Genomic DNA, 21912 nt, shown 5'->3' with positions numbered 1-21912 from the left:
TTGTTTCACGCCAGTTTCCTGTAGGGCAGGAAGGCAGTGGTATTAATCCAGTCAAGCCAGTCCCTTCGTGAAACGTTGCTCCAACATCACATTACGAACCCATAAATTATGTACCTTTAAGTACCTATAGGTACATTCTACCTGTAGGTATTTTACGTAGCTCCTAATTTACTATTTATAAATAGTAAACAAAGAAAGAGATCTAACAAAGAATATATAAATAAAACTAATTACAAGCACCTATTATAGAACTGCTTTGGCGAATAGCCAAATCAACATCATAGGTCTTTCTAGTTCTGGGTAAAATACTCAAAAACCAACTGCAAATTAAATAAATGGATACCTCCGTACTTCGTTAAGTATTAATATAGACAACTAAACAATAAATTAAATGTGGTTCATATTTCAATTGACAGGAAAGAAAATTGGTCATTTTTCTCAGAAAACAAATTAATAAAATTATTTCATATTATCAAAAGAGGGACTACATACTTAAAAACGACTCTAATTTAATAATATTCTTTTTGTTAGCTTCAATGTTCGTGCTAAGCTCTATTAATAGGTATATAAACTGCTTGTACAAATGATTTCATGAAAACTGGGGAACTATCTATGCAAATATGTATAAATAAAATTATTTTCTTTACACAAAATACTTTACTCAATAGCAGGTAATAGGAAACATGACATTCAGAACATCAATAAATAGAATTTTCAAATAAAACGAGTATACTAAAGTACCTACCTATCTAGAGTATTAGTTTCTTAAGTCAATGGCACCACATACTTCTCCCTCTCACTATAGAATACTGTTAAAAATTACTCTCTTATACATTATTATCAAAAAATAATGTCCAGGACTTGTTTAAACAATAAATGATTATGTTTCAGCAAAAAATGACAAAATAATAAATTAATACTTCAAAATATACTTGAGGCCTTGAGGCAGATTAATCTGTGAAAGTGTTCAACAAGACCCTCTCTGTCCATCGCAAACCTTCATTCGTTTGGTTTTCATCTATGGTTTCCAATACTTCTTTGACCTTTGTTCTTAGAAGCCACCAAAATAAGTCTGAAGCTGTTTGGATGAAAGTATTTGTATATGGTATCTTTTCTTCCTTAATGGCTACTCTTTGTAGGACATCTAATACTGTGGTATACAAAATTGATTGTCTTGTTGCTGGTTTGCAAATACACAGGTGATCAAGAGGTAGTTGATAAAATTCACCACGGCCCAAATCAGCCGAAAATGACTCCACAAAATGTACAGGAACTTTAAATGCTGTGACTAGCGTTGGCATGGTTTCAGCAAAACTTATAGTTTCCCAACTATAAGCATCTGCAAACTCAATGAATGCTTTGTGTAGGTTCAATAGAGTTGGTGAATCTTGTTGTAATTGTCTCACATCATTAGAAGGCCATAACACAGCAGCAGCTGCTCGGGGCATTGTAGCCATAGAACTACCTTTATGTGGGGTACTAAAAAAAAATACAGCTTTAGTGTTCTCAGCTATTTTTTTCAATAATTGCTGATCACTTTGGGATGCTTCAACTAGCACTTGTTTGACAATTAATCCACCCATAGAATGAGCTAGCCAGACTACTGGTGTAGACTTATTGCCAACACCAGCATCTATGAGTGCAGGCACCATTTCTGAACCCCGAGTTGCTATATCTGCTGTTTGTAATGGACACCTTTCAAGCCATTCTGACAATGAAGTCCAGTAATTCACACCAAGTATTCTCAAGTTACTGATATCTTTGGGCAGCCAGTCTTTAGGCCAGCAGACTGTATAATTATCTTTGTCTTCTTCTTCTTGATTTAATGCAACTCTTTTGTGATTAGCAGTAAATTTATTGGATGACTGGGGTACTCTCATAGCTTGAATAGGAAGATCATGCAGAACTACTTCTAAATCTGATAATAATGCTTCATCTTCTATTTCTATTAAATCTTCCATTACTTGCTGCATATCAGGATCTAAATATTTCTTCTCTGGTGGTATTCTTACAATCTTACATGACTCACAGTCAAAATCAGATACAGTAACTTCGATTATCCCAAGGGGCTCAGCACACTTTTTATCCCGTTGCCTCCATGTGACAAATACACCTCCCCTGAGTCCATGTACAAGCAAAATATCGCAGGCAGTAGTTGCTGTAGTTCTGTAGATGGGATGCAACAAATATAGTCCAGGTCTGTAACAATGTTCTCCAGATAAATTTGCAAGGCATACTGCTGCTGAACTTGATAATCTAATATCCTTCGACCGTATAAGTCGTGATAATTCACCAATGAGGCCATTTTGAAAAAACTCTCTCAACAAATTGTTATGTACACTTAAAACAGTAAGAACTTTGAGCACAGCTAGGTCACAATCTGGATCATTACGGTATCTTAACAGGGTTTCAGCTAATATAGGTAATAGCCCCATACTGATTAATTTTTTGGTTGAATGATCTTTTTCATAATCTCTACAATTGAAAAGAGTAACATGGTGGTATATAGCATCCATACAGGATATACACAGATCTCTTTCAGCAATATTATCAGGTTTTGATGGTATACTATCTGATTCCATTGCTGCTTCTTGTACATTTGCAAAGTATTTGGAGAGAAAATGTTCAATGCAGCAATGAGGATTTACACTTTGTACGGCAATGATGAGGTCTCTCAATTTGAATGAAACTAGTTCATAAGATAATGCCGCTCTACGAATGTGTATTGGAGGTGGAAGGAAATATCGCAAGTCAGCACCATAAGTCCGTGCCAGCAACACAGCAGTTTTCTCATCTATAGCTTGAGCAAGTTTACAGCAATCCCATATTTTGTTATTTTTGAATGAGGCTAATTGTTCTAGTGCTATATTCCTTTGATCTTTATTCCCATTTCGACATAACCACAACAGTCTCCATGCTAAAGAATGCTTCAAGCTCTTCCAGATGCGCGCCAGGCCCACAGATCGTTTGATCGCTTTATCGTACTCCACTTGGAATGTCAGGTTGTACGAGGGATCATCGACATAAATATATTCTGCTATATGTTTGTTTTCTCGGTCAACTACTGCTGGATTCACTATACTATTTATACTTTTGCAGGTTTGGACAATATTGTAATATACACAAAAAACACCACTTCCTGCGACTGCCACTACTTTCGAATACCTCAGGAGAACCCTCAACTTTTTTTGGAAGCCCATTGTTTCAGTACTTTCAGTTCGAAGAACATTCTTGATTTCATAGCTACGTAGATTTATTATTTAAAAAATTACAAATTATGTTAGAGACTCGTGTCGCGACTTTATTTAATAATTATTTTTATTATTACATAGTACATACTCGTGTTGTTATTATGTCAATTTGACAATGTCACTTTGGGTTGGGAGACAAGATAGATTATCCAAAGATTTCATCCTGAACTGTTTTGTTTCATCATACCAATACTGGAAAAAATATTTTATCAGTTGCTAATTGCTTTGAAAAACATCAATGTCAATAAAATGTTGCCGAGTCCAATAAGACACAAGAGACAACTAAACATAACATTAGTCTAATTTAATAGATTTACATAAACTTGAATATTATATTGTAAAATTATTTACAAACATAACGTATATGTTTTTAAATAATTTATACAACAAACAAATACTTAAATTAAGGTCCCAAATATTATAATTATGATACCTAATAAGTTCTACGTGTAGAATACATTCTACAAACGCTACAGCGTTTTATGCAATATTTTAGTTTGTTTGTTTTGACATTGACGTCGACCATTCTGACGGAGTGACAGGCTAACACTGACAGCTAATGAATACAATACAATACAATAAATAAATAAAATTCGGCCCGGTTTTACAAAAGGCTATTGATAAAATTATATTTGATGTTCTCATTAGTAGTAGTGAAGGACGAAGAACTGAATTAAAGCCTTTATCATTTTGTACTGTTTAAATTGATTGTGTTTGATACTTTTAATAAGGTAATGTTGGTCGCTTGTTTCCTCTTCCCACCTTTCTATATAATGTACAAGGAGAAGCCCCTGATCCTCCCAATAAATCTCCCGACAAACTTATTTTATGTGTTACACTCCCCCACGACAACCGAGGCCTTCATTGAAAGGATTCGGACGCTTCTAACTATAGAAAAATCTATCTATATTCCGTAACAACTCTCAGAAGCTCGCGAGAAGCATAAACGGTAGGCAGTGTTATACAGCTAAGGATAAGTTCGTTCAAAGACTCCCAGTAGTAGTAGTATGACTGGTCAGTAAATCAAAACATAATAATTATAACATGTTTACTAACCTAAATGTTTGATTTTTTTCAGCTACTAAAATGTACCACAAACTTAAATTCGGCGGTTCATTACCCTGCCGTCACCACCTGGCATAATACTGGCAGTATAGTTGACAAACCTGTATATTTAAGACTCAGTTGCCAATAAGAAGAGAAAAAAAAAATCAGTTGGTTGATCTTGGTAAGTACATAATTATATACTCATTTAATTATTTCACATAAAATATTACCTTTACAAGTCATTCATTAACCATTTTTACAAGATTTGTTTAGTTTCTTAACCAATAATATTAAAACTAGTTATATGTAAAATTTTTAGTTGATGATGAATTTGTGTGTAAACCCTTTTTTTTCTCCACTAATAATATTTTCAGAATTATTTCATTGCTTAAATCCATTACAGTTATTCATGTCCCTGGGATGTGATGGGCTTCAGTGTTGTGGTGTTTTCATGGTTGTAGATACTGGCTTGCAGTTTGGCTGGCTGTGGTGGGCTTGTCCAAGCCTCAACCACCATATTTATTATTGAGTATACAAATAGTGTAGGTAAAGCTCACCCTCTGTTTCATGGGAATCATACTTACATCATATGTACTTGTGTACCTATTTATTTTAGAATGAAATTTAATTATGTTGAAAATATTATATCATAATCCTGAGATACTCTTGACTATAATAATTACCTATATACCTTGATATTGTTACTTAATTGACTAATAGTAGTTACATTTTCATTATTTTCAGTGGCTGCTCACACTACATAGTTTCAACTTCACTACTGAAGAAATCTTCAATCAAGTCTGTATTTTTGGAAGCAAACTAAAAACAAAAGTATGTATTAAATCGCTCACCTAGTAATATATTGGCACATCTGCAAAAAAACAGAAATTGACTTTATATGGTTTACCTGTTTAAAAGTGCATATTAATCTATTTACTTCCATATTCATCGAGAGAGGTTGTAAGTGTCATTATACCATTATTGTAGTTTCCCCCCTCATGCATGTAAAACAATGGTTCATTTGTCAGTAAATTAAAAACTAAACAAGTCAGGTAAACTATGAAAACCGTAAATGTGCCAATATATTACTAGGTGTGCGAAATATTTTTAATACATATATGATATATGTTTACTAACCCAAATGTTTTGTCCTTGTGAGCTACTAACAACTAAAATGTACCACAAAGTTAAGTTTGACGGTTCATTAATCTACTGTCACTACTGACACTGGCAGTGGGTGGGGACCAAATATGTTTAATTTTCACTGATGTGATGATATGTAAAATACCTAACATAAACTTCATTGTAAACCAAACACTACTGGCCTTGTCCAAACATCTCAGTGAACAGACTCAAAGAATGCACCAAAAAATATTTTAATTAATTTTCAGATATATCTTGGTTGCATAAATAACACCAGGACAATCATTTGCGTAGCGACGAGTCCGCCGAGATAGATTCCCGTGAAGAAAGTAAAAAAATCTAGAGGTGAAACCTAGTTTAGCATAATGAAATTTAATACAGAGAGAGCGCAGATCAATGATTCTATAAGGTAAATAGTTAATAATGGAACATTATTTGTGTAAATGTAAATTAAATGCAATGTAAATTACTTCCAACTGTAGAATGTTCGAAGTAGTAAAAGTGAGACTTTTCAGATATGTACATTTTTTAATTAGCTATTATATTCACACAATTGTTAATGGCTGTAATAACTACTTTTGTATTTATAAATAATCCACTAAATTGAAAGCAAGCAAAAAAAGCTGGGATTAATAATGGTTACAGAAATTACTGTCCAAATTAGTACCTATTATAAAGGTAATTTCTAGCTTATTGCAAATCTGGCTTTAATACTTCAAAAGTCTCTTTAATAATGTCACATATTTGCTCATCTTATCTTTGATAATCATCTTATCTTTGCTTGCCAGCCAGAGCTTGATAGGTAGGTAAAAAAGACCGCCTATCCATAATCCATAGCATTCTTTCCACACATGTACAGCGAAGTTTAGCATTAGTTTTGTCACATGCAGGAGGCATATCTCTCATATCTCCATATTTGAGAGAAAAGTTACCTGTCACCTTTTTTTTCCAATTTCAACACAGAATGGAGTTGTTTCCATAATGAATAAAAAGTAACCATTTCTATGCAATAACGCTATTTAATAAAGTACCAAAAAAATTGTTACTTTCGATATTGCGAAAAAACTTAACTTGCAGACTGTAAATTATAAATGATATTTCTTTTTGCAAATTGGTTACATGAGAACAGAACACGTCAAAAAGAGAACACGTCATTCTCAAAAATAACCAGTTGAGGCCGGCGTTTCCTATCGAACTATTCTGAGAACAAATGACGAAAAAAACACATAGTCATAGTCTCTAAGAGTTATCTATCTTAGACAATTTTAGGAATGATGAAAGTTCACACTTAATTTTATATGTTACAGGGAGGAATGGAGTCCAGACAATGTATTTGCAAAAATAGTATTGCTAGTTGAGAAAAATATTCCAAATGTGAATGTAGATACTATTCTCAGTGAAGGTCTGGTGCATCCCGGCTTCAGGGCTTTCACGATTGCAACATGTTTCTCATCCATACTGAGTAAGTGACATTTTAAGATTTATAAAACCCCATCTTTATTGGGCAGAGATAAATGCGGCCTTTTCAATATTAGTCGCAAACATGAATACTTTTGAGTCTGGTATTAGACGCATCACGCTGGTATTTCTCCGACAAGAGAGCGAGAAAACGATAACATCAAGTGTCGGGATATTTCAAACCGTCAAACTTGGCAGTCGTAGCGATGTAGCTTCGTTGTTCATTCTCTATCGCTTGTACCACGGGGAGTGCTCTGAGGAATTGTTTGGTGTGATACCTGCCGCGCCTTTTCGCCATTGACCTACACAGCACTGCCATCATCAGAAAAGATCGTATTTGTGTTAATCCGCTGGGCTATGTCGGCGACTTTTGTTCGGTTGCAGATCTCCTCGTTTGTTGTTCGATCTCGCAAAGAAACTTCGGGCATAGCCCTTTTCATAGCGCGTTGGGCAACCTTAAGCTTCTTATATAAGTGAGAGACTATGTTTCAGTTTTTTTTTACGGAATAAGGGGTAAACGAGTAGACCTAATGGTAAGCAACGCCACCGCCCAGGGACACATTAGGTTAGGAATTTAAGGGATTTTGAGGAATCGAGGATTGGGAAGATTGGGGCGGTACTTGGGCCTTTGGTAACCTCACTCACACAGCAAAACCCAACGCAAGCGTCGTTTCCGTGGCCGAAGCCGGGGTATCACTCCGGTCGAGCCAGCCCATTCGAGCCAAAGCATGGCTCTCCCACACTTTGATAAATACGTATAAAAATGTTAGTCCAAATTACAAGCAGATACAAACGATTCAAACCTAAACGATATCTAAATACAATTTCATGTAAAACTCTTCCTTATTTATTTTCAGAATTGAAAGAAGCTGGACGCATCAATATTATCAAAGACCCGGCCACACTGGAAATTATAAATATTACTATAGCAGATGCAGAACAGATAACAGATTATATACTTAGTTTAAGTATACAATAGTTATATATGCCGCGGCTAACGTAACGGCTGGGCGATGATCTCGTAAAGAAATAATTATCTTAGAAGTCTATGCAATAAGCATGCTATGCTGAAATGTACCATAATTATACTAAGAATAGTATCTATGTATAATCATATTAGAAAAAAGGCTTAGATGATCCAATAACTTAAGTAATGATTTTATGAACTATAACTACTATTATTACTATTAACTGCTATACTTGTACGTACTTTACTTAATGAAGCCCCTTGGCTGTAAAATACTTGTAATTAAAATGTTAAGTGAAATACGATATTACAGACATAGTCATACATAGTTGAGTTTACTATATTTTTGAAGATTATACCCTTTGATTTACTTAATATGAGTAGTTTTTCCGTTTCGATTACTTAATTTAAACATAAAGCAAACTCACTAGTATGGATCTTGACTAATATTAGTTTACTCGCCTAGCATAAGTATGGTGATATTTGGTATTTTACATTTTATTCAATGTTTGATTATAATAACAGAATCATATATTGAAAATATAATCCAGATATTATCTATCTAATATGTCTAGAATGTCAAAATAAATCCTAATTTATAATTATACTAAAGTAAATCCAAATTTACTTTGACTTTCGACATAAAATAATATTGCCTATATCAAACGTCATTGTGCCCATGCTATGTGATTTTTTTTTTTTTATTGTTAAATGGGTCGACGTTTGGCTGCTATCTCGCCTGATGGTAAGTGATGATGCGGCCTAAAAATTATATAGTGATGCTATACGTATGCTGCGCGCATTATCCAGCTAGCGTAGCGCAACTCAAATGTGGGGTATAACTAAGGGTCCTCACCCACGGCGACTTTTTGAAGCGATACTGTCGCGCATTCACTAAAAGTGCGACACCATCGCTACCAACGCTGTTACATGTGCATTTCGCGACTGTATCGGTGCAGACTCACGACAGCGTCGCTACAAAAAGTCGCCGTGGACAAGGGCCCTAAGACTTAGACCAATAAAATTCTATGGTTTGTTTAAAAACCATATCTACTCTGTTTAAGTACAAAAATAATTTTAAGCCAAAGAAGTGATCACAGATCATACTTACTAGAGAGAGAGAGAGTACTTATTGCTAAATAATAAACTTCGCAACTTTTTAATCCATTTCCAATGACGTAATCTCGGGTTTACCATGCCATGTAGAAACTCAGGATAATGTAACTGAACACTAACAATCACAAATCAATTGTGAGCAGATTTAACGTTGATTATAAATTGGACCCTGCTAAGCAGAAATGATCCAGCCAACATTTTATTACTTTTGAGTAAATTAAGTTTATTGTTGCCTTACAGTACCTATTTGAAATTTAGTAGTGTAAATTTAATAAGTACTGCGTATTATACTTTTTTTTATTATCTGCCTAATATTAAACTGGATATTTTCTACCTGACAGGGTCCAATAGATACAGACGTTCGGTGAAAACCGGGTGGATAAATAAATAGGTACCTACTATGAATTTTCTAACTTCTGTTCGCCCTGTTTTACGGTTCTACATTATTCGTATGGTATTAACTTGATTACATACATAGAAATGGATTTTAAAAGTACAATTTTATTGATATTTAAGAAATTCTCTATGCAATTCATAATCCTTTAAAATTAAATTACATCAAATAAGTTAATAAACCTAGCAATGAAAGGTATGCCTTAATTTTAATTCTTAACTTTAAATTTTATACCAGAAATATCGTGTTTGCGTTATAGGATTTACAAAAGAAGATTTTGTTACTACTATTTTTATAAACGCCCTTTAGCTAAAGGCGGAAAGGGCATATCTCCTCAACGTGCAGTTTATACGTGTCTTGTATAGTTGTAAAGATTTTAAATAACTTCCGACAGTTGGCTTCCAAGACTTGGCACTTGGATCCGGACCCTTAGTATGAGTTTGCGTTCTGATTGGATGCACCATCCAACCAGAGCGCCGAACGCGCTCTAGTTTTATTTACTTTAACATAAAGCAAACTCGTACTAAGTGTACCGAACACTAAAATAAGGTACACTGACCAAACCTCATCATACTCCTTTCTGTCTGTATTTATAAAATTTTCAACTGAATTGTTTTGATTTAAAGTCCAAAATCTAATGAAAAAAAATACAGGGTCTACCGGCCCTTAGTATAGTTAAACCAGAGGTAAAACCCCAATTTGAATAGGTTGCTGCGTAGCGACATCTCAGTAATTTAAGGTTTAGGACTTTCTTTACTATTTAATCATTTAATATATGAAGATTGACAATGTCGCACACCTAGTAATGTATTGGCACATTTACGGTTTTCATAGTTTACCTGACTTGTTTAGTTTTTAGTTTACTGACCATTGAACCGTTGTTTTACGTGCGTGGGAGGGAAACTACAATAATGGTATACTGACACTTACGACCTCTCTCGATGAATATGGAAATAAATAGATTAATATGCACTTTTAAACAGGTAAATCATATAAAGTCAATTTCGCATTTTTTGCAGATGTGCCAATATATTACTAGGTGTGCGATGTGATGATATATGATAACAATGTGATATAATATTCATTCTTAGTGACTTAAGATGTGATTTGACTGATTTTGTAGTAGGTATAGTTGCTAAGCGCGACTGGATTGTTTTGTGCGTGTCACAGCCAACTAGTTTCCTTAACTATTCAATTTGTTGCCAAGCTGTTTGTTAAATGATATCTAGTGCCCGACAGAAGCTTCGGCATCGGCCACCTTTAGCCAAAAAATGTTGAAGATTTCATCAAATGTCTAAACAACCGTCGAGATTGAACGATTGAATTTAATTGTATATTCAGAAGTTAGTTTTTGTTTATTTTATATATTAGTCTAGTTTCGGCCTAGTCGATTGAAACAAAGACTGATTGATTGGTCTAATTGTAAGTTGTGCATTACTTAATAAAGAAATTGTTATTTATGCAAATAAATTATAAACTTTCTTATTCACCGTCTAAGTCAATTTGTATTTGAGACAGTCAATGTAAACCTTCCATGTAGAAGTTCTGAAATAACTTAATATTAATTGTAGCTTGTAGACATTAACAAAATAAATTACTGAGAGATTATAAACCATCGGCTTTGGCTTTTGGCGAATTGTGGCGATTGCCGATAATACCGACGATACCGGTGACTGACAATCAGGGAGAAAAACATGGCCAACACTATTGGCAAATGACAGCCCGCATGTCGCAGATGTTCACTCAACCCGCCCGGGCGATTTACCTACAAATCCAAAACTTCCGATGGTGATTCGACTTTTCTAGGATTGCAGTTGTTGCTTATTTTAATCCTATTATTCTGGTCCTATTTATCTTTAAAACTAACAGCCTAACCTAACCATTCAGTTATTTAATTAACCTAACCATTCAGTTAGCTAATTAAGCTCGTTGGTTGTGATATATACAGTAGGTATACTATTTTCATAAGAATGATAAACGTTTTAAATACGCACCTAAAGATGATTATATTTTTTTATACTTGATTGTATTGAAAATATGATTTATTAAAGGTATAGTTCTTGGTACGAATGATGGGCAAATTTTGTAGGTATGAAGAAAGCAATGCACACGTACAAATCTGGCCATCGTTCGTGCATGGAATTATACTAGTATGTAATATCGACTGATCTTGTTATTCAGTGTACTATATACTATAATATACATTTACTAATGTACTGTACTACACTGAAACATTATTGTTAATTAAAAGAGAACTAAAAACATAACTACTAATTGGAGTTATTATTTTTGAAACACTAATAGGTACCTACCTACCAGTGATTATAGAGGTCATGTTCAGCAGTAGTTGTCTTTGTGGCCGTAATTCAAAATTAGACACCATCAGCTCGTACACTGGTTGACATAGAGATCTCATACTAGTACCTACATGTCTATAATTTGTTATTGTTTTTATGAAGGCTATACATCTAGTGAATGCGTGCTGTGCGAAGCCTGGGCTAGCCACTAGCTAAAGTTAAATAATAATATGTAACGTACATACTAGGATTTACTTTCATATAAATATAGTTGGTATCTGGTAAACTAGTGGCATATAGTTCATGTTCATACTTGCACGGGCCTGCTGACAGCGAGTAAGGGTAGCGCGCTGACCCACCAGAACCGGACCCGACCGTACAGCACGTCGCGTTCCGCGCGCACCTCTAAGAGCCATCAAACACCACAGATGCAGCCCAGTAGGGCTGCCAGATACGGACCGCGGAACACCTGACGGCTTGCCGGGGCTCCAGCTCCAAGAGCAGGAGTTGGAACGGGGTGATTAGTCCATAAGAGTCTGACACCGCCTTTCGCCTCACCCCAGGCGAGAGAAGTCATTGGGTGATTTTTCCCCGATCAAAAGATAGTTCATAGTTACTTAGCCGTTCATAGTTCTACATCTGGTACATGGTGACTATCACGATAATGAGAAACAGGCCCTTAATTTTAGGGTGTTCTTGTAACGGTAGCAAAGTTGTCTATCTATAATTCTATATACTTCCATCCTTACTAGATAGTATTGTTCCTACAGTACCTATCTGAATATCAAATGAAAATCTTTAGCTTACACCTATTTGTTCCGAATTTTATTTTAACAGCAACAGTACAGTAGATGTGGATACGTACTTTGCTTGTATTAATAAATATAAATCAAAACCAATAGGAATGATCACCAACTTCAGCTAACTATTGAAAAATCAGGATACTGAATAAGGTCCTACTTAATATAGGTACAAGTAAATAAAACTCATTAATTACGAGTATTACATTTAATCTTTAATTTTAATACATGATAACATCTAGGTCTAAGCGTACAATGAATTCTGTAGTAAGTAAATAGTAATAGAATGGCATAAAACTCTATAATACACCAGTGTTGGGTAACTTTGTTCATGTCTAACATGTCAATTAACTTTTTGAGCTTTAACAATAGGTACTATAAACTAACTGAGATTTTTAACCAGCCGCCAATGTAAAACTGGCTCTTATTGTTAATAAAATATAAAAACAAAACTGATAAAAATCTATAAAACCGTGATAGGAAAAATTATTTCATTAAGTACATAATTATTTGTCACTTCACTTATAGTTAATAGATAGGTACTATCAACACAATTTATTTTTCTTATTCTAACGCTAACTTTACACAAGCAAACAATTATTTAAAATTGAATAATGGCAATAACCATAAAATAACGATAAAATAAAATACCTTGTCATTGCGCGAATTCGGGTTCATTTCATTTCAGTTCGCGAATAAAACGAGCCCATACTTGATGGGGTTGTGTCGCAGTTACATAGTTCCTATCGGTCATCTTTCATTCCACCGTCTTTAGTACCCTCATAGTCCTCGCCAAGATGAAATGAGACGAAACTCGACAGGATTGCGCAGTTTTATTACAGAGTTCTTGGCGACCACACATCCATCACCAAACCAGACCTTAACCATCTACAATACCTAGTTTTCGTTAAGACCAAGGAACCTAAACTCAATGAGATTTCGTCTTTTCGTTACAAAATTCCTAAGGCCACCTTCCAGCTCTCATCATCAGACCCTGGTTACCATGCCATTGCAAGACAAATTACTCGTCAAGACAATTTGAACATGCCTAAATTCGATGGGGTTACGTCGTTTCAATGCGAAGTCCGTATGGCCACCTTTAAGCACCATGTTACATAATGTTGCATGCATAATAAAATTTACAAGTGTAAGCTTCTCAGCCATAACGATAGCTGGATCGGATAAGATTTGATTACAGATTATCATAAAAAAAATATACATATAAAAACTTATAATACAGACACATAATTCAATTAATTAAAATAGGTATTTTACCCGGATAATTTCAATTGTTTCACAAGGACCACATACATATTTGCACATTTATATATTGATGCAATTATAGTCTAATATAATGTATAATTTGAACTTACATACTAATTTATACTTAGGTACATTTAAGTCTCTAATTTCCATTGTCTAACATCGAGATCAATAAAATCTTAATTAACTAACGTTTGCAAATGCCCTTAGTCATTGAGGGGGCAAATTACATATACATTAAAACATTTAACACTTAATGCCTCAAAATAGTAGGCATAGAATATTGTATACCACTTTATAAGTGTAACACCCATTTTTCATTAATATTTATTATATATATAGATATGGATACCTGCGCCAATTAGGTGGTAAGTCTTTTGATAAAATACATTTACCTAGTAAAACGGGGTGAATAGGTATGAAATGGTAAACAGGGACAAGAGAGAGGTGCCAATTGCATTGGGAAATTCATCATACTATCTATTCACCTCTCATTCCCTATTCTCACCGTTTTGCAGTATCTATGATGTACAATTTTAAGTACATGAAAATTACTAACTTGAAAAACAATCATATATAATATTAAATAGCAGACATATAATTTAATAGACGTTAACTATCAACTACATGTATAATATTAAATAGCAGACATATAATTTTAACAATAGTTAACTATCAACTACATTATTACCCAGCGTTAGGTAAAATGGGAAAATGTCTGAAGCATAAATGCTATGTATGTAATAATTAATCTATGTACTAGTAAAACATGAATTTGATTTATCAGATGAGTACATTAATAAGTATTTAATTTACACAGAAATACATCAACTACACATTGATAATTTAATCATTAAAATATATACTATTATAACGATATTGTTGAGTTGGCCATGGCCATTTGTCACTTTCTTGCCATATATACTTTCAATTGATTCAGCAGGTATTAACATTGCAATTGCAACTAACAAAGTAAACATTGAGTGTACTGGAAACTAGAACATAATCCAAATAATTGCTTAGTGACTAGAATTACCTAATTTTATTATGGATAAGCCTTTGATATTTTTCTTACACAAAATCACAGACATTTTTTAACTTATAAGATAGTTAAAGATAGGTAGATAATTTAATTCGTTAAGATAGGTACTACTACAGTAACAATGGGTGGGTATAATATGAAATATAAAATAATACTGATAGGCCTGTTGTTAGACATTAGCATCCTACCAACTATGTGTATAATCTATATAATAAACAATAAAAATAAACATTTATAACAATAAAACCATACACTCACAGTAAACTATCCATCTTCACGTTTAACTCAATGAAAAACTTAACCAGAGCATCAAATTATTTGACTGTATATAAGTACTCTAAATTTCCATAAAAGATTTATGCTGTTTTTTTACAATTTGTGTATATTTTGCTATTTTGTTTATTCATTTAGCTTCTGTACCTACATAGGTACTTAAATATAATAATGATTTAAATAAATAATCTTTGGTAAATATAGATGAAATATAAAGGATTTCAATAATTAATATAATTAGAAACATAAGTACTATATCTATTACTCAATTAGTAAATGAAATAAAAAATAAAGCTTTACATTTAAAAGTCTGTGATGTACTTGTTGTTGTTGACTTCTTGTAAAAAATAAATCCGAAATCTTACTTTCCAAATTAATTTAGCTATTTCATTTCATACTATGTTACTTGTATTACTCATTAGTCATTAACTCTTTATCAGTCATTGTCAACAACTACTCGTGACAATTCAGTCTCAAAATTATGGGACAGTTTAATGCATACCATGTTTTTGGGCAATGCCACAAAAACTAAGTGGCCAAATGGCTTCTCTACAACGTCTACATTCAGGATTTTGTTGACTGTTTCTGGAGGATCGCCACTATATTCGCCAAAGTTGTATTGTTTTACTGGTCGACGTTTAAATATGTTAAACTCATTTAGGTTCCGAGTTGAAAAGTAGATGTTAAGGACTCCATCATAAAAGCCCACAAAGTATGCTCTTCCATAGGACTTCATAATAACTATATCCCTTAGTGGTGCATTTGGAAAAATGATTTGCATGCCTAATATCCACTGAAAGAAAATCTGCCAATCCATATATTTAAGGAAATTAAATCGATTCAAATCGTGTAACATATTACTATTTCTGTAAAGAATTACTTTCAATACAATTCGCCCATTTATTAATGAATATATTCTGCGGTGATGAGTGAGGATGTTAAGAGTGCCATCACAAAAACTGATGTTCATTATTTCTTCCCCCATATGTGTCACATTATTGGCAACAATGTTTTCAGAATCTAGATGACAACAGAATATATCATTTAGAAAATTAACGAAATAAAGAGTAGTCTTTGTCAAGATAAACAGTTTCACGTTTTCGTAGGAACGTGGGATTGGCTGTTGATTTTCAGGATCTTTTTTAGTGATATGCAACTGCATTTCTAGTCCAAGTGTTATTATAAAATCTTCGTTTTCAGAGTACCTCTGAAATCTACCAACAATGCTACTTCTTGTAGTGGATTCTGTTAAGGTATTTATGTCATAGAAAACTATTGAGCCAATTCTATGCACTGCTAAAATGCCATGAGACAATAGTTTAAAATAGCGCAAATCTTCAGGTCTGCATGTTGAGTGTAAAAATTCGGTGATAGTTTCAGTAGCATTCCTGAGTAATTTCCACGAACTTAATGAGCGATAAAGATCACGCCACCCAATAACGGGGTATGATTTCTCTCGAGCAGTCTCATATAGGTTCTTGAACTCGGTCTTGCAATGTTTTGACCAATACATCTGGTTTTTCATAATATGATTAATTATGTACCTCCATCTAGAACATACTAATCGAGAACGAACAAGATATTTTGGTGGGAGGTGTCTTAGAATTTGTTCCACCATTTCAGGGGGAAGGTATTCAAACCACGCTTCAATGAATGCTTCTTCAGATGCCGCAGCAAGTGCTCCCTCAGGCGCCCCGACTGGTGCTGCTGCTAGTGCTCTAGCTGGTCTCCACACAGGTCTTGAAGGACCAGGCTCATCAGGTTTCCAGTTCATCTCGGCCATTTTTACTGTTTTGGAGTAGACAGCTGGAATTCACTCGACGCTGTACAGGTATGACGAATAGGCGATCTATACTTTTAACTTGTTCATAGTATTGTAACACTCGGTTTAATTTTGTATGTAAAGAAATATACCAAACTAGTTAGGTACTTTATCATTTTACTTTAATGGTCAGTGAATATTCTTACTTCGTAGTTATGCCGGTGACCATCGCCTGCACAGTTGGTACACTTATGGAAACAGAGTTTGGTATTACGTACGCCATCGCGATCGCCCATCGCATTATTTTGATTTCTTATTTTATCGATCGACCGAACTACTAGCGATACCTGGTGAGCGACAGCGACACCCACCGGAAAAGGAAGGACGCACATTGCACATTGGTGCCATTTGGTACAATTCAAAAACAAAAAAGGGAAGAGTAGGCAGGTATTGTAAGTACCCAATATTACACTTATTTTTCTTGTTTGTAGGTATAATGTAGGTGGGTATGTTACATTTAATCAACAAAACCTATCTAATTACCTAAATAATTCTGGTGGTGAATAAAATAATAAAATTAACAATAAAAAATAACTCAAAACACTAACTTGATTTTTGATTAAACTAATACAACAAATCAGGGAATAGGTTTAACCTACCGAAAAACCACATAAAAAATGCACCGCTGGGGCTCACTAAGATTACTGTTAGCAGTAATCTCACAAGTTACCCGGAAACTAGCTGCCTCCATCCATGCATCTGGAAACAAAATCAATGCGTTTTAGTTTTGCATGTTCTTGGTACATAAATGACTGACTGACTGGGTATAAAATAACTACCTAGGTAAAAAAAAAATCATCAGATAAAAACAAAAATCAGTGCAATAAATACGATTTTTTTTTGTCTACAATTTAACAAAATTTAACCACAGTGCATGGTCTGACAGAATTGAAAGTGACGTTTATTTTAAAGGGTTGCCAGAATTTAACCGGAATATAACCGGAAGTACTTTGAAACATGATTTGAAAAATAAAATGTTTAGTAAATTAGTAGATAACAATCTACAAATAGGATTAGTTTTATAATTAACCCTATTTTCTAAAAGTATCGTTATTTCCAGCATCGACGTCTTAGCCTATAGACTCCGGATTGAGGACAATGACTTTTCAACAAGACAGCTTTTAAAAATGTTTAAAAATCTCAAATCAAACCCCAATATGCGCATGCGTGACACTCCACTTCAGTACCTATGTATTTACGTCATTGCTCCTTGTACTATCAGATTCCTTAGTACGAGTTTGTTTTGCGTTTAATGAGATCGAACCGAGAGTGCGTTCGGCACTCTGATTGGTTACCTTTGCGCCGACCAATCACGGCGCCGAACGCGCTCTCTTTTTCTTTCGTTTAATGTAAAGAAAACTCGTAGGTACTTATGGTACAGATTGTGTTTAAATAAAAGTGAATTCCTTAATTTAAAAAAAAAACGTTGCTTTTCAACGGTAACAACTTAAAAATAATAAATATAACCAATATGACAATAAAATGTAGTTTAGGATAATCCGAAAAGACTTTTGTTTTTCAGTACAAATTTTCTAAAAATTATTAATATAACTACACCAATGCATTTTTTATTCCATATTCATTATATTATCAATAGGTATTAAGATAATACACAGGTAGGTACTTAATATTTATTTGCAATCACTTTATCCACGTGGGACGGACTAACGTACACTGGTTACGATATAATTAAAGACACATTTTTTTATTAGGTAGGTTACCTACTTGTGAGACCCACCTTCCAATAGCTATGTGTGTTTCATCATTGGATAGGTAATTTTAATTTAAATAAAAGTTACTATGGCGCCGAGTTCCAAATCTAAGTCCGGTCACAGTTATTCTTTATTAAACATAGTAGTTTTGGTAGTTTTATCACTAGCCAAGTAATGCTATTTTGTATGTCATAATTGCATTTGTGTTTTATTTATACACATAGTGTGGTGGGACTAGATTTCATAGAAACTGGCATCATTCTTTAATCGATCTTGTGTTTTTATTCCATACATTTTAGGCATTCTCTTTTACAATAAATTAACTATTTCAGCGCGGTTTACCCCCTCTGGTCGGCCCCATTCAGCACGAAACATCCGAGCTAACATCGGCTTTCACCCCTCTAATAACCGGATGAAACATTATTTATATAACATCTTATATATAGCCAAATACGTCTTGCATGTATGTATAATATTGCCTATCGGAATTCGTTTATAGTTATTCTTATTAAAAAAAATCATTATCTTTTTTTTTAGCAATTTTCACCTATTTGCTAACCAGTCAAGTGACATTAAGTGTCCTGAGATTAATGCGTTCAAACAAATAAACAAACGATCTACTCAGCTTCAAAGAATAGTGTAAGATATGATTAATAATGCTAAATTTATATTAATATTATAAGAATTCAATTCTTACGTTAATATGTAATTAAATTCGATACTAATCTCGATATCCACTAAAAGGTCAACCACTGGTGCTCCTACCCTTACCTACTTATATCTTTTTTTTTGAGGGGGGAAAATCATCCAATGACTTCTCCCGCCTTGGGCTAGGTGAGAAGGAGTGTCAGTCTCTTACTGACTAAAAACCACACCGTTCCTTCTCCTGCTTTTCGAGCCGGAGCCCCGGTAAACCCGCTAGGTAGTCCGCAGCTCCGGATCAGGCATCAGCCCTACTGGGGTTCCATCTGTGGGCTGGGCCCCATCTGTGAACCTACTTATATCTATCGTCAAATCAATAAATGGAAAATAATGTCAATTTTTTTTCTAAATATTGAAAAATCTAAATAAATTGCACCTATACCTGCACCTGTACCTATAGGCTGTATGGGCCAACGATTTACCTGTAGGTACCGTTCAACTGCACACATTTAATCAGAAGGTGTGCAGCGCGCAGTTCCCGACCTGAGTCGACGAGTATACCTAATAAGTACCGTATATAAATACTTTCCCTATTCTTATTATAGTCTTCTCTTTTACTCTTTGATAAATACTCTTTGGACACACGCGTAAGCATGACAAAAATGTCAATGGCAAATATGGTTTTGTAAATTATAGGCCTATTATATACATTATTATTTTATACAACAAATTATTTTTATATTTTTGGCTTACCTGCTCTCTAGTACCTACATAATCTGCCTACAATGCATGCATTATCTAAAAAGCATTTCTATGATGTGATGAAGGGCAGTCAAGAGGACACAATACTAGAATACAATTCGAATGACGAGAACGACGATGTGGATATTGAAGGTAAAACTACCTCAGACGTGGGCTGCTTCACTAGGAGGTGTCACATGAAGTCGTACGCTGTTCAAACACAGTGGAATCGGAACAACAAGAATTTCCGCAACGAGTCCACAAATACAAGTGATGTCCCCAGTGCAAGTGACTCGACTCCACGGAACAGTGACACCAGCAAATATTTCGCGATCCACCGCAGTCTGAGCTGTGAGGATATCGCTGTCTCTCGCGTTCGCAGTGCACAGACCACTGGTCCAACCAACAATATGGTTTACACCAAAAAAGATGTTTACGTCGAAGCTTTGACTGGTGTGCAAATCCAGAAAAGGGGATTCTTGCAACCCGACAACGATAATCGTTCAAAATGTACAATAACCGATGACCTGTGCCGTTTGTCTGATGAGGCTATTCAGCACAAATGTCCCACGTTGGAGGCGGGTCATCAAACTGAACAAATGTGTTTCTGTCATGATCTTGTGGACTTGCCCTGTAAGAGGGGTGTGACTGCGTGCCATGCCTTCACCCTGGGCACCACAGAGGCACGACGGATACACAATGAAAACAGTAGGAGCAAGCTAATTGGCGGCTTCCGTGTACCAGTTTGTAAAGGTCATAAAAGATTTTAGTGGTTTTTAGTAACTGTTAATATATTTATTTGTAATTTACTTGTTTTTACAATGTATTATTATTAATTTTGTAAACTTTATTTGGTGTTCCTTTCTTATTTAGTAAAAACTTTGGTAATATTCTTGATTATCATTGGTATTATCAGGTTGTTGGATTACCTACACACTAGGTACTTAATATTAATAATATTATAAGGAATCCAGAAGACGAGGAGTTTTAACCTATAATATAATATAATCTAAGATTTAAGGTGTCAAGACACGTTAAAGAGTTTCAGAAAAAAAAAACAATTGCGTGTAAGTATCGGTGACGCGAGCATAGGCGCGTGTGGCTAGAGGATGTATGCCGTCTCTTAGGCAACACAGGATACACCATCATCGTAAACATTTCGCGAGACACCCGCCAGTTGCAGAAAACCTGATAACCGAATTAGAGACCCTTACTCGGTACATGGCTTTATGATTCTATCGTGTGGCCAACATAAGTTCCCTTATTGAAATCTAGGTGGACTTAAAAAAAAAAATTAAATACTTTTTACTGTTTCCTAAGCAAAGGGTCCTATTTCTACTTCCTTGTTTTGCTCACAGATTATTTGACAAAACAAGGTCTGGTTAATATTCTTAAGTGAAAAATACTTGTAAACGGACAAAAACAGCATGTTGAACCGGCAGTCATCGATGCATAGTTTTTGTGAAGAATTATTTCTGATGTTTTTGTCACGACAAGATATAAGGGCCACTTATGACGCTCGTCGAGCGCTTGTCATCGACAGCCACTGTACGAATGTACGATGCACAGATTATTATCTATAATAGTCTCTAGTTAAAAACGTTGTGTTCTTTTTTTAAGTTTGAACTTATTTTTTTACAGGCGTCCATGTTTTTTTGGCATTTTTATATTCTTATTTGCTTGATTTCATCTGGACGATTTCATCAATATAGTGAATTTCTCCGTTAATATACCTACATAGGTATTGGGGTATTAAATACGCTTAGGTTCACATATCTTAATCTATTTAAAACTTTGTCCTACAAGTAGGTACCTACAGATTCCTCGTACTCCAGTCTACAGTTACGTCATGTCTGCAACATTCGAACCAGAGACTTTATGCACAGCAGCTGCAGCTGAAAATATCAAAAATGCTAAGTATACTTGACACGATGGGAAAAGAAA

The 21912-nt window shown here is 34.5% G+C and overlaps 2 protein-coding genes across 2 annotated transcripts; both read right to left on the bottom strand.

Moving 5' to 3' along the window:
• Positions 1 to 634: 634 nt before the first annotated feature.
• LOC118265330 (protein SERAC1) lies at positions 635 to 3474 on the bottom strand. Its single transcript, XM_035578151.2, has one exon. It carries the CDS (start codon positions 3198 to 3200, stop codon positions 951 to 953), a length of 2250 nt encoding a protein of 749 aa, XP_035434044.1. The 5' UTR covers positions 3201 to 3474; the 3' UTR covers positions 635 to 950.
• A 9192-nt stretch (positions 3475 to 12666) lies between these two features.
• On the bottom strand, positions 12667 to 18126 carry LOC126912389 (uncharacterized). The gene is made up of 2 exons (XM_050704229.1): positions 17653 to 18126; positions 12667 to 17572 (listed from the first exon to the last, which is right to left on the bottom strand). Exon 2 carries the CDS (start codon positions 16832 to 16834, stop codon positions 15488 to 15490), a length of 1347 nt encoding a protein of 448 aa, XP_050560186.1. The 5' UTR covers positions 16835 to 17572; positions 17653 to 18126; the 3' UTR covers positions 12667 to 15487.
• Positions 18127 to 21912: the final 3786 nt, after the last annotated feature.

Source organism: Spodoptera frugiperda, chromosome 25, assembly GCF_023101765.2.
Source record: "Spodoptera frugiperda isolate SF20-4 chromosome 25, AGI-APGP_CSIRO_Sfru_2.0, whole genome shotgun sequence".
In the NCBI taxonomy this organism is placed as follows: domain Eukaryota; kingdom Metazoa; phylum Arthropoda; class Insecta; order Lepidoptera; family Noctuidae; genus Spodoptera; species Spodoptera frugiperda.
Note: the sequence above shows the minus strand (reverse complement) of the source record. Positions and strands in the feature narration are given on the sequence as shown.

Bases quoted from the DNA above. Each gene is read 5' to 3' on its own strand.
- LOC126912389 (XM_050704229.1), bottom strand. From the start codon at position 16,834: ATGGCCGAGATGAACTGGAAACCTGATGAGCCTGGTCCTTCAAGACCT.
- LOC118265330 (XM_035578151.2), bottom strand. From the start codon at position 3,200: ATGGGCTTCCAAAAAAAGTTGAGGGTTCTCCTGAGGTATTCGAAAGTA.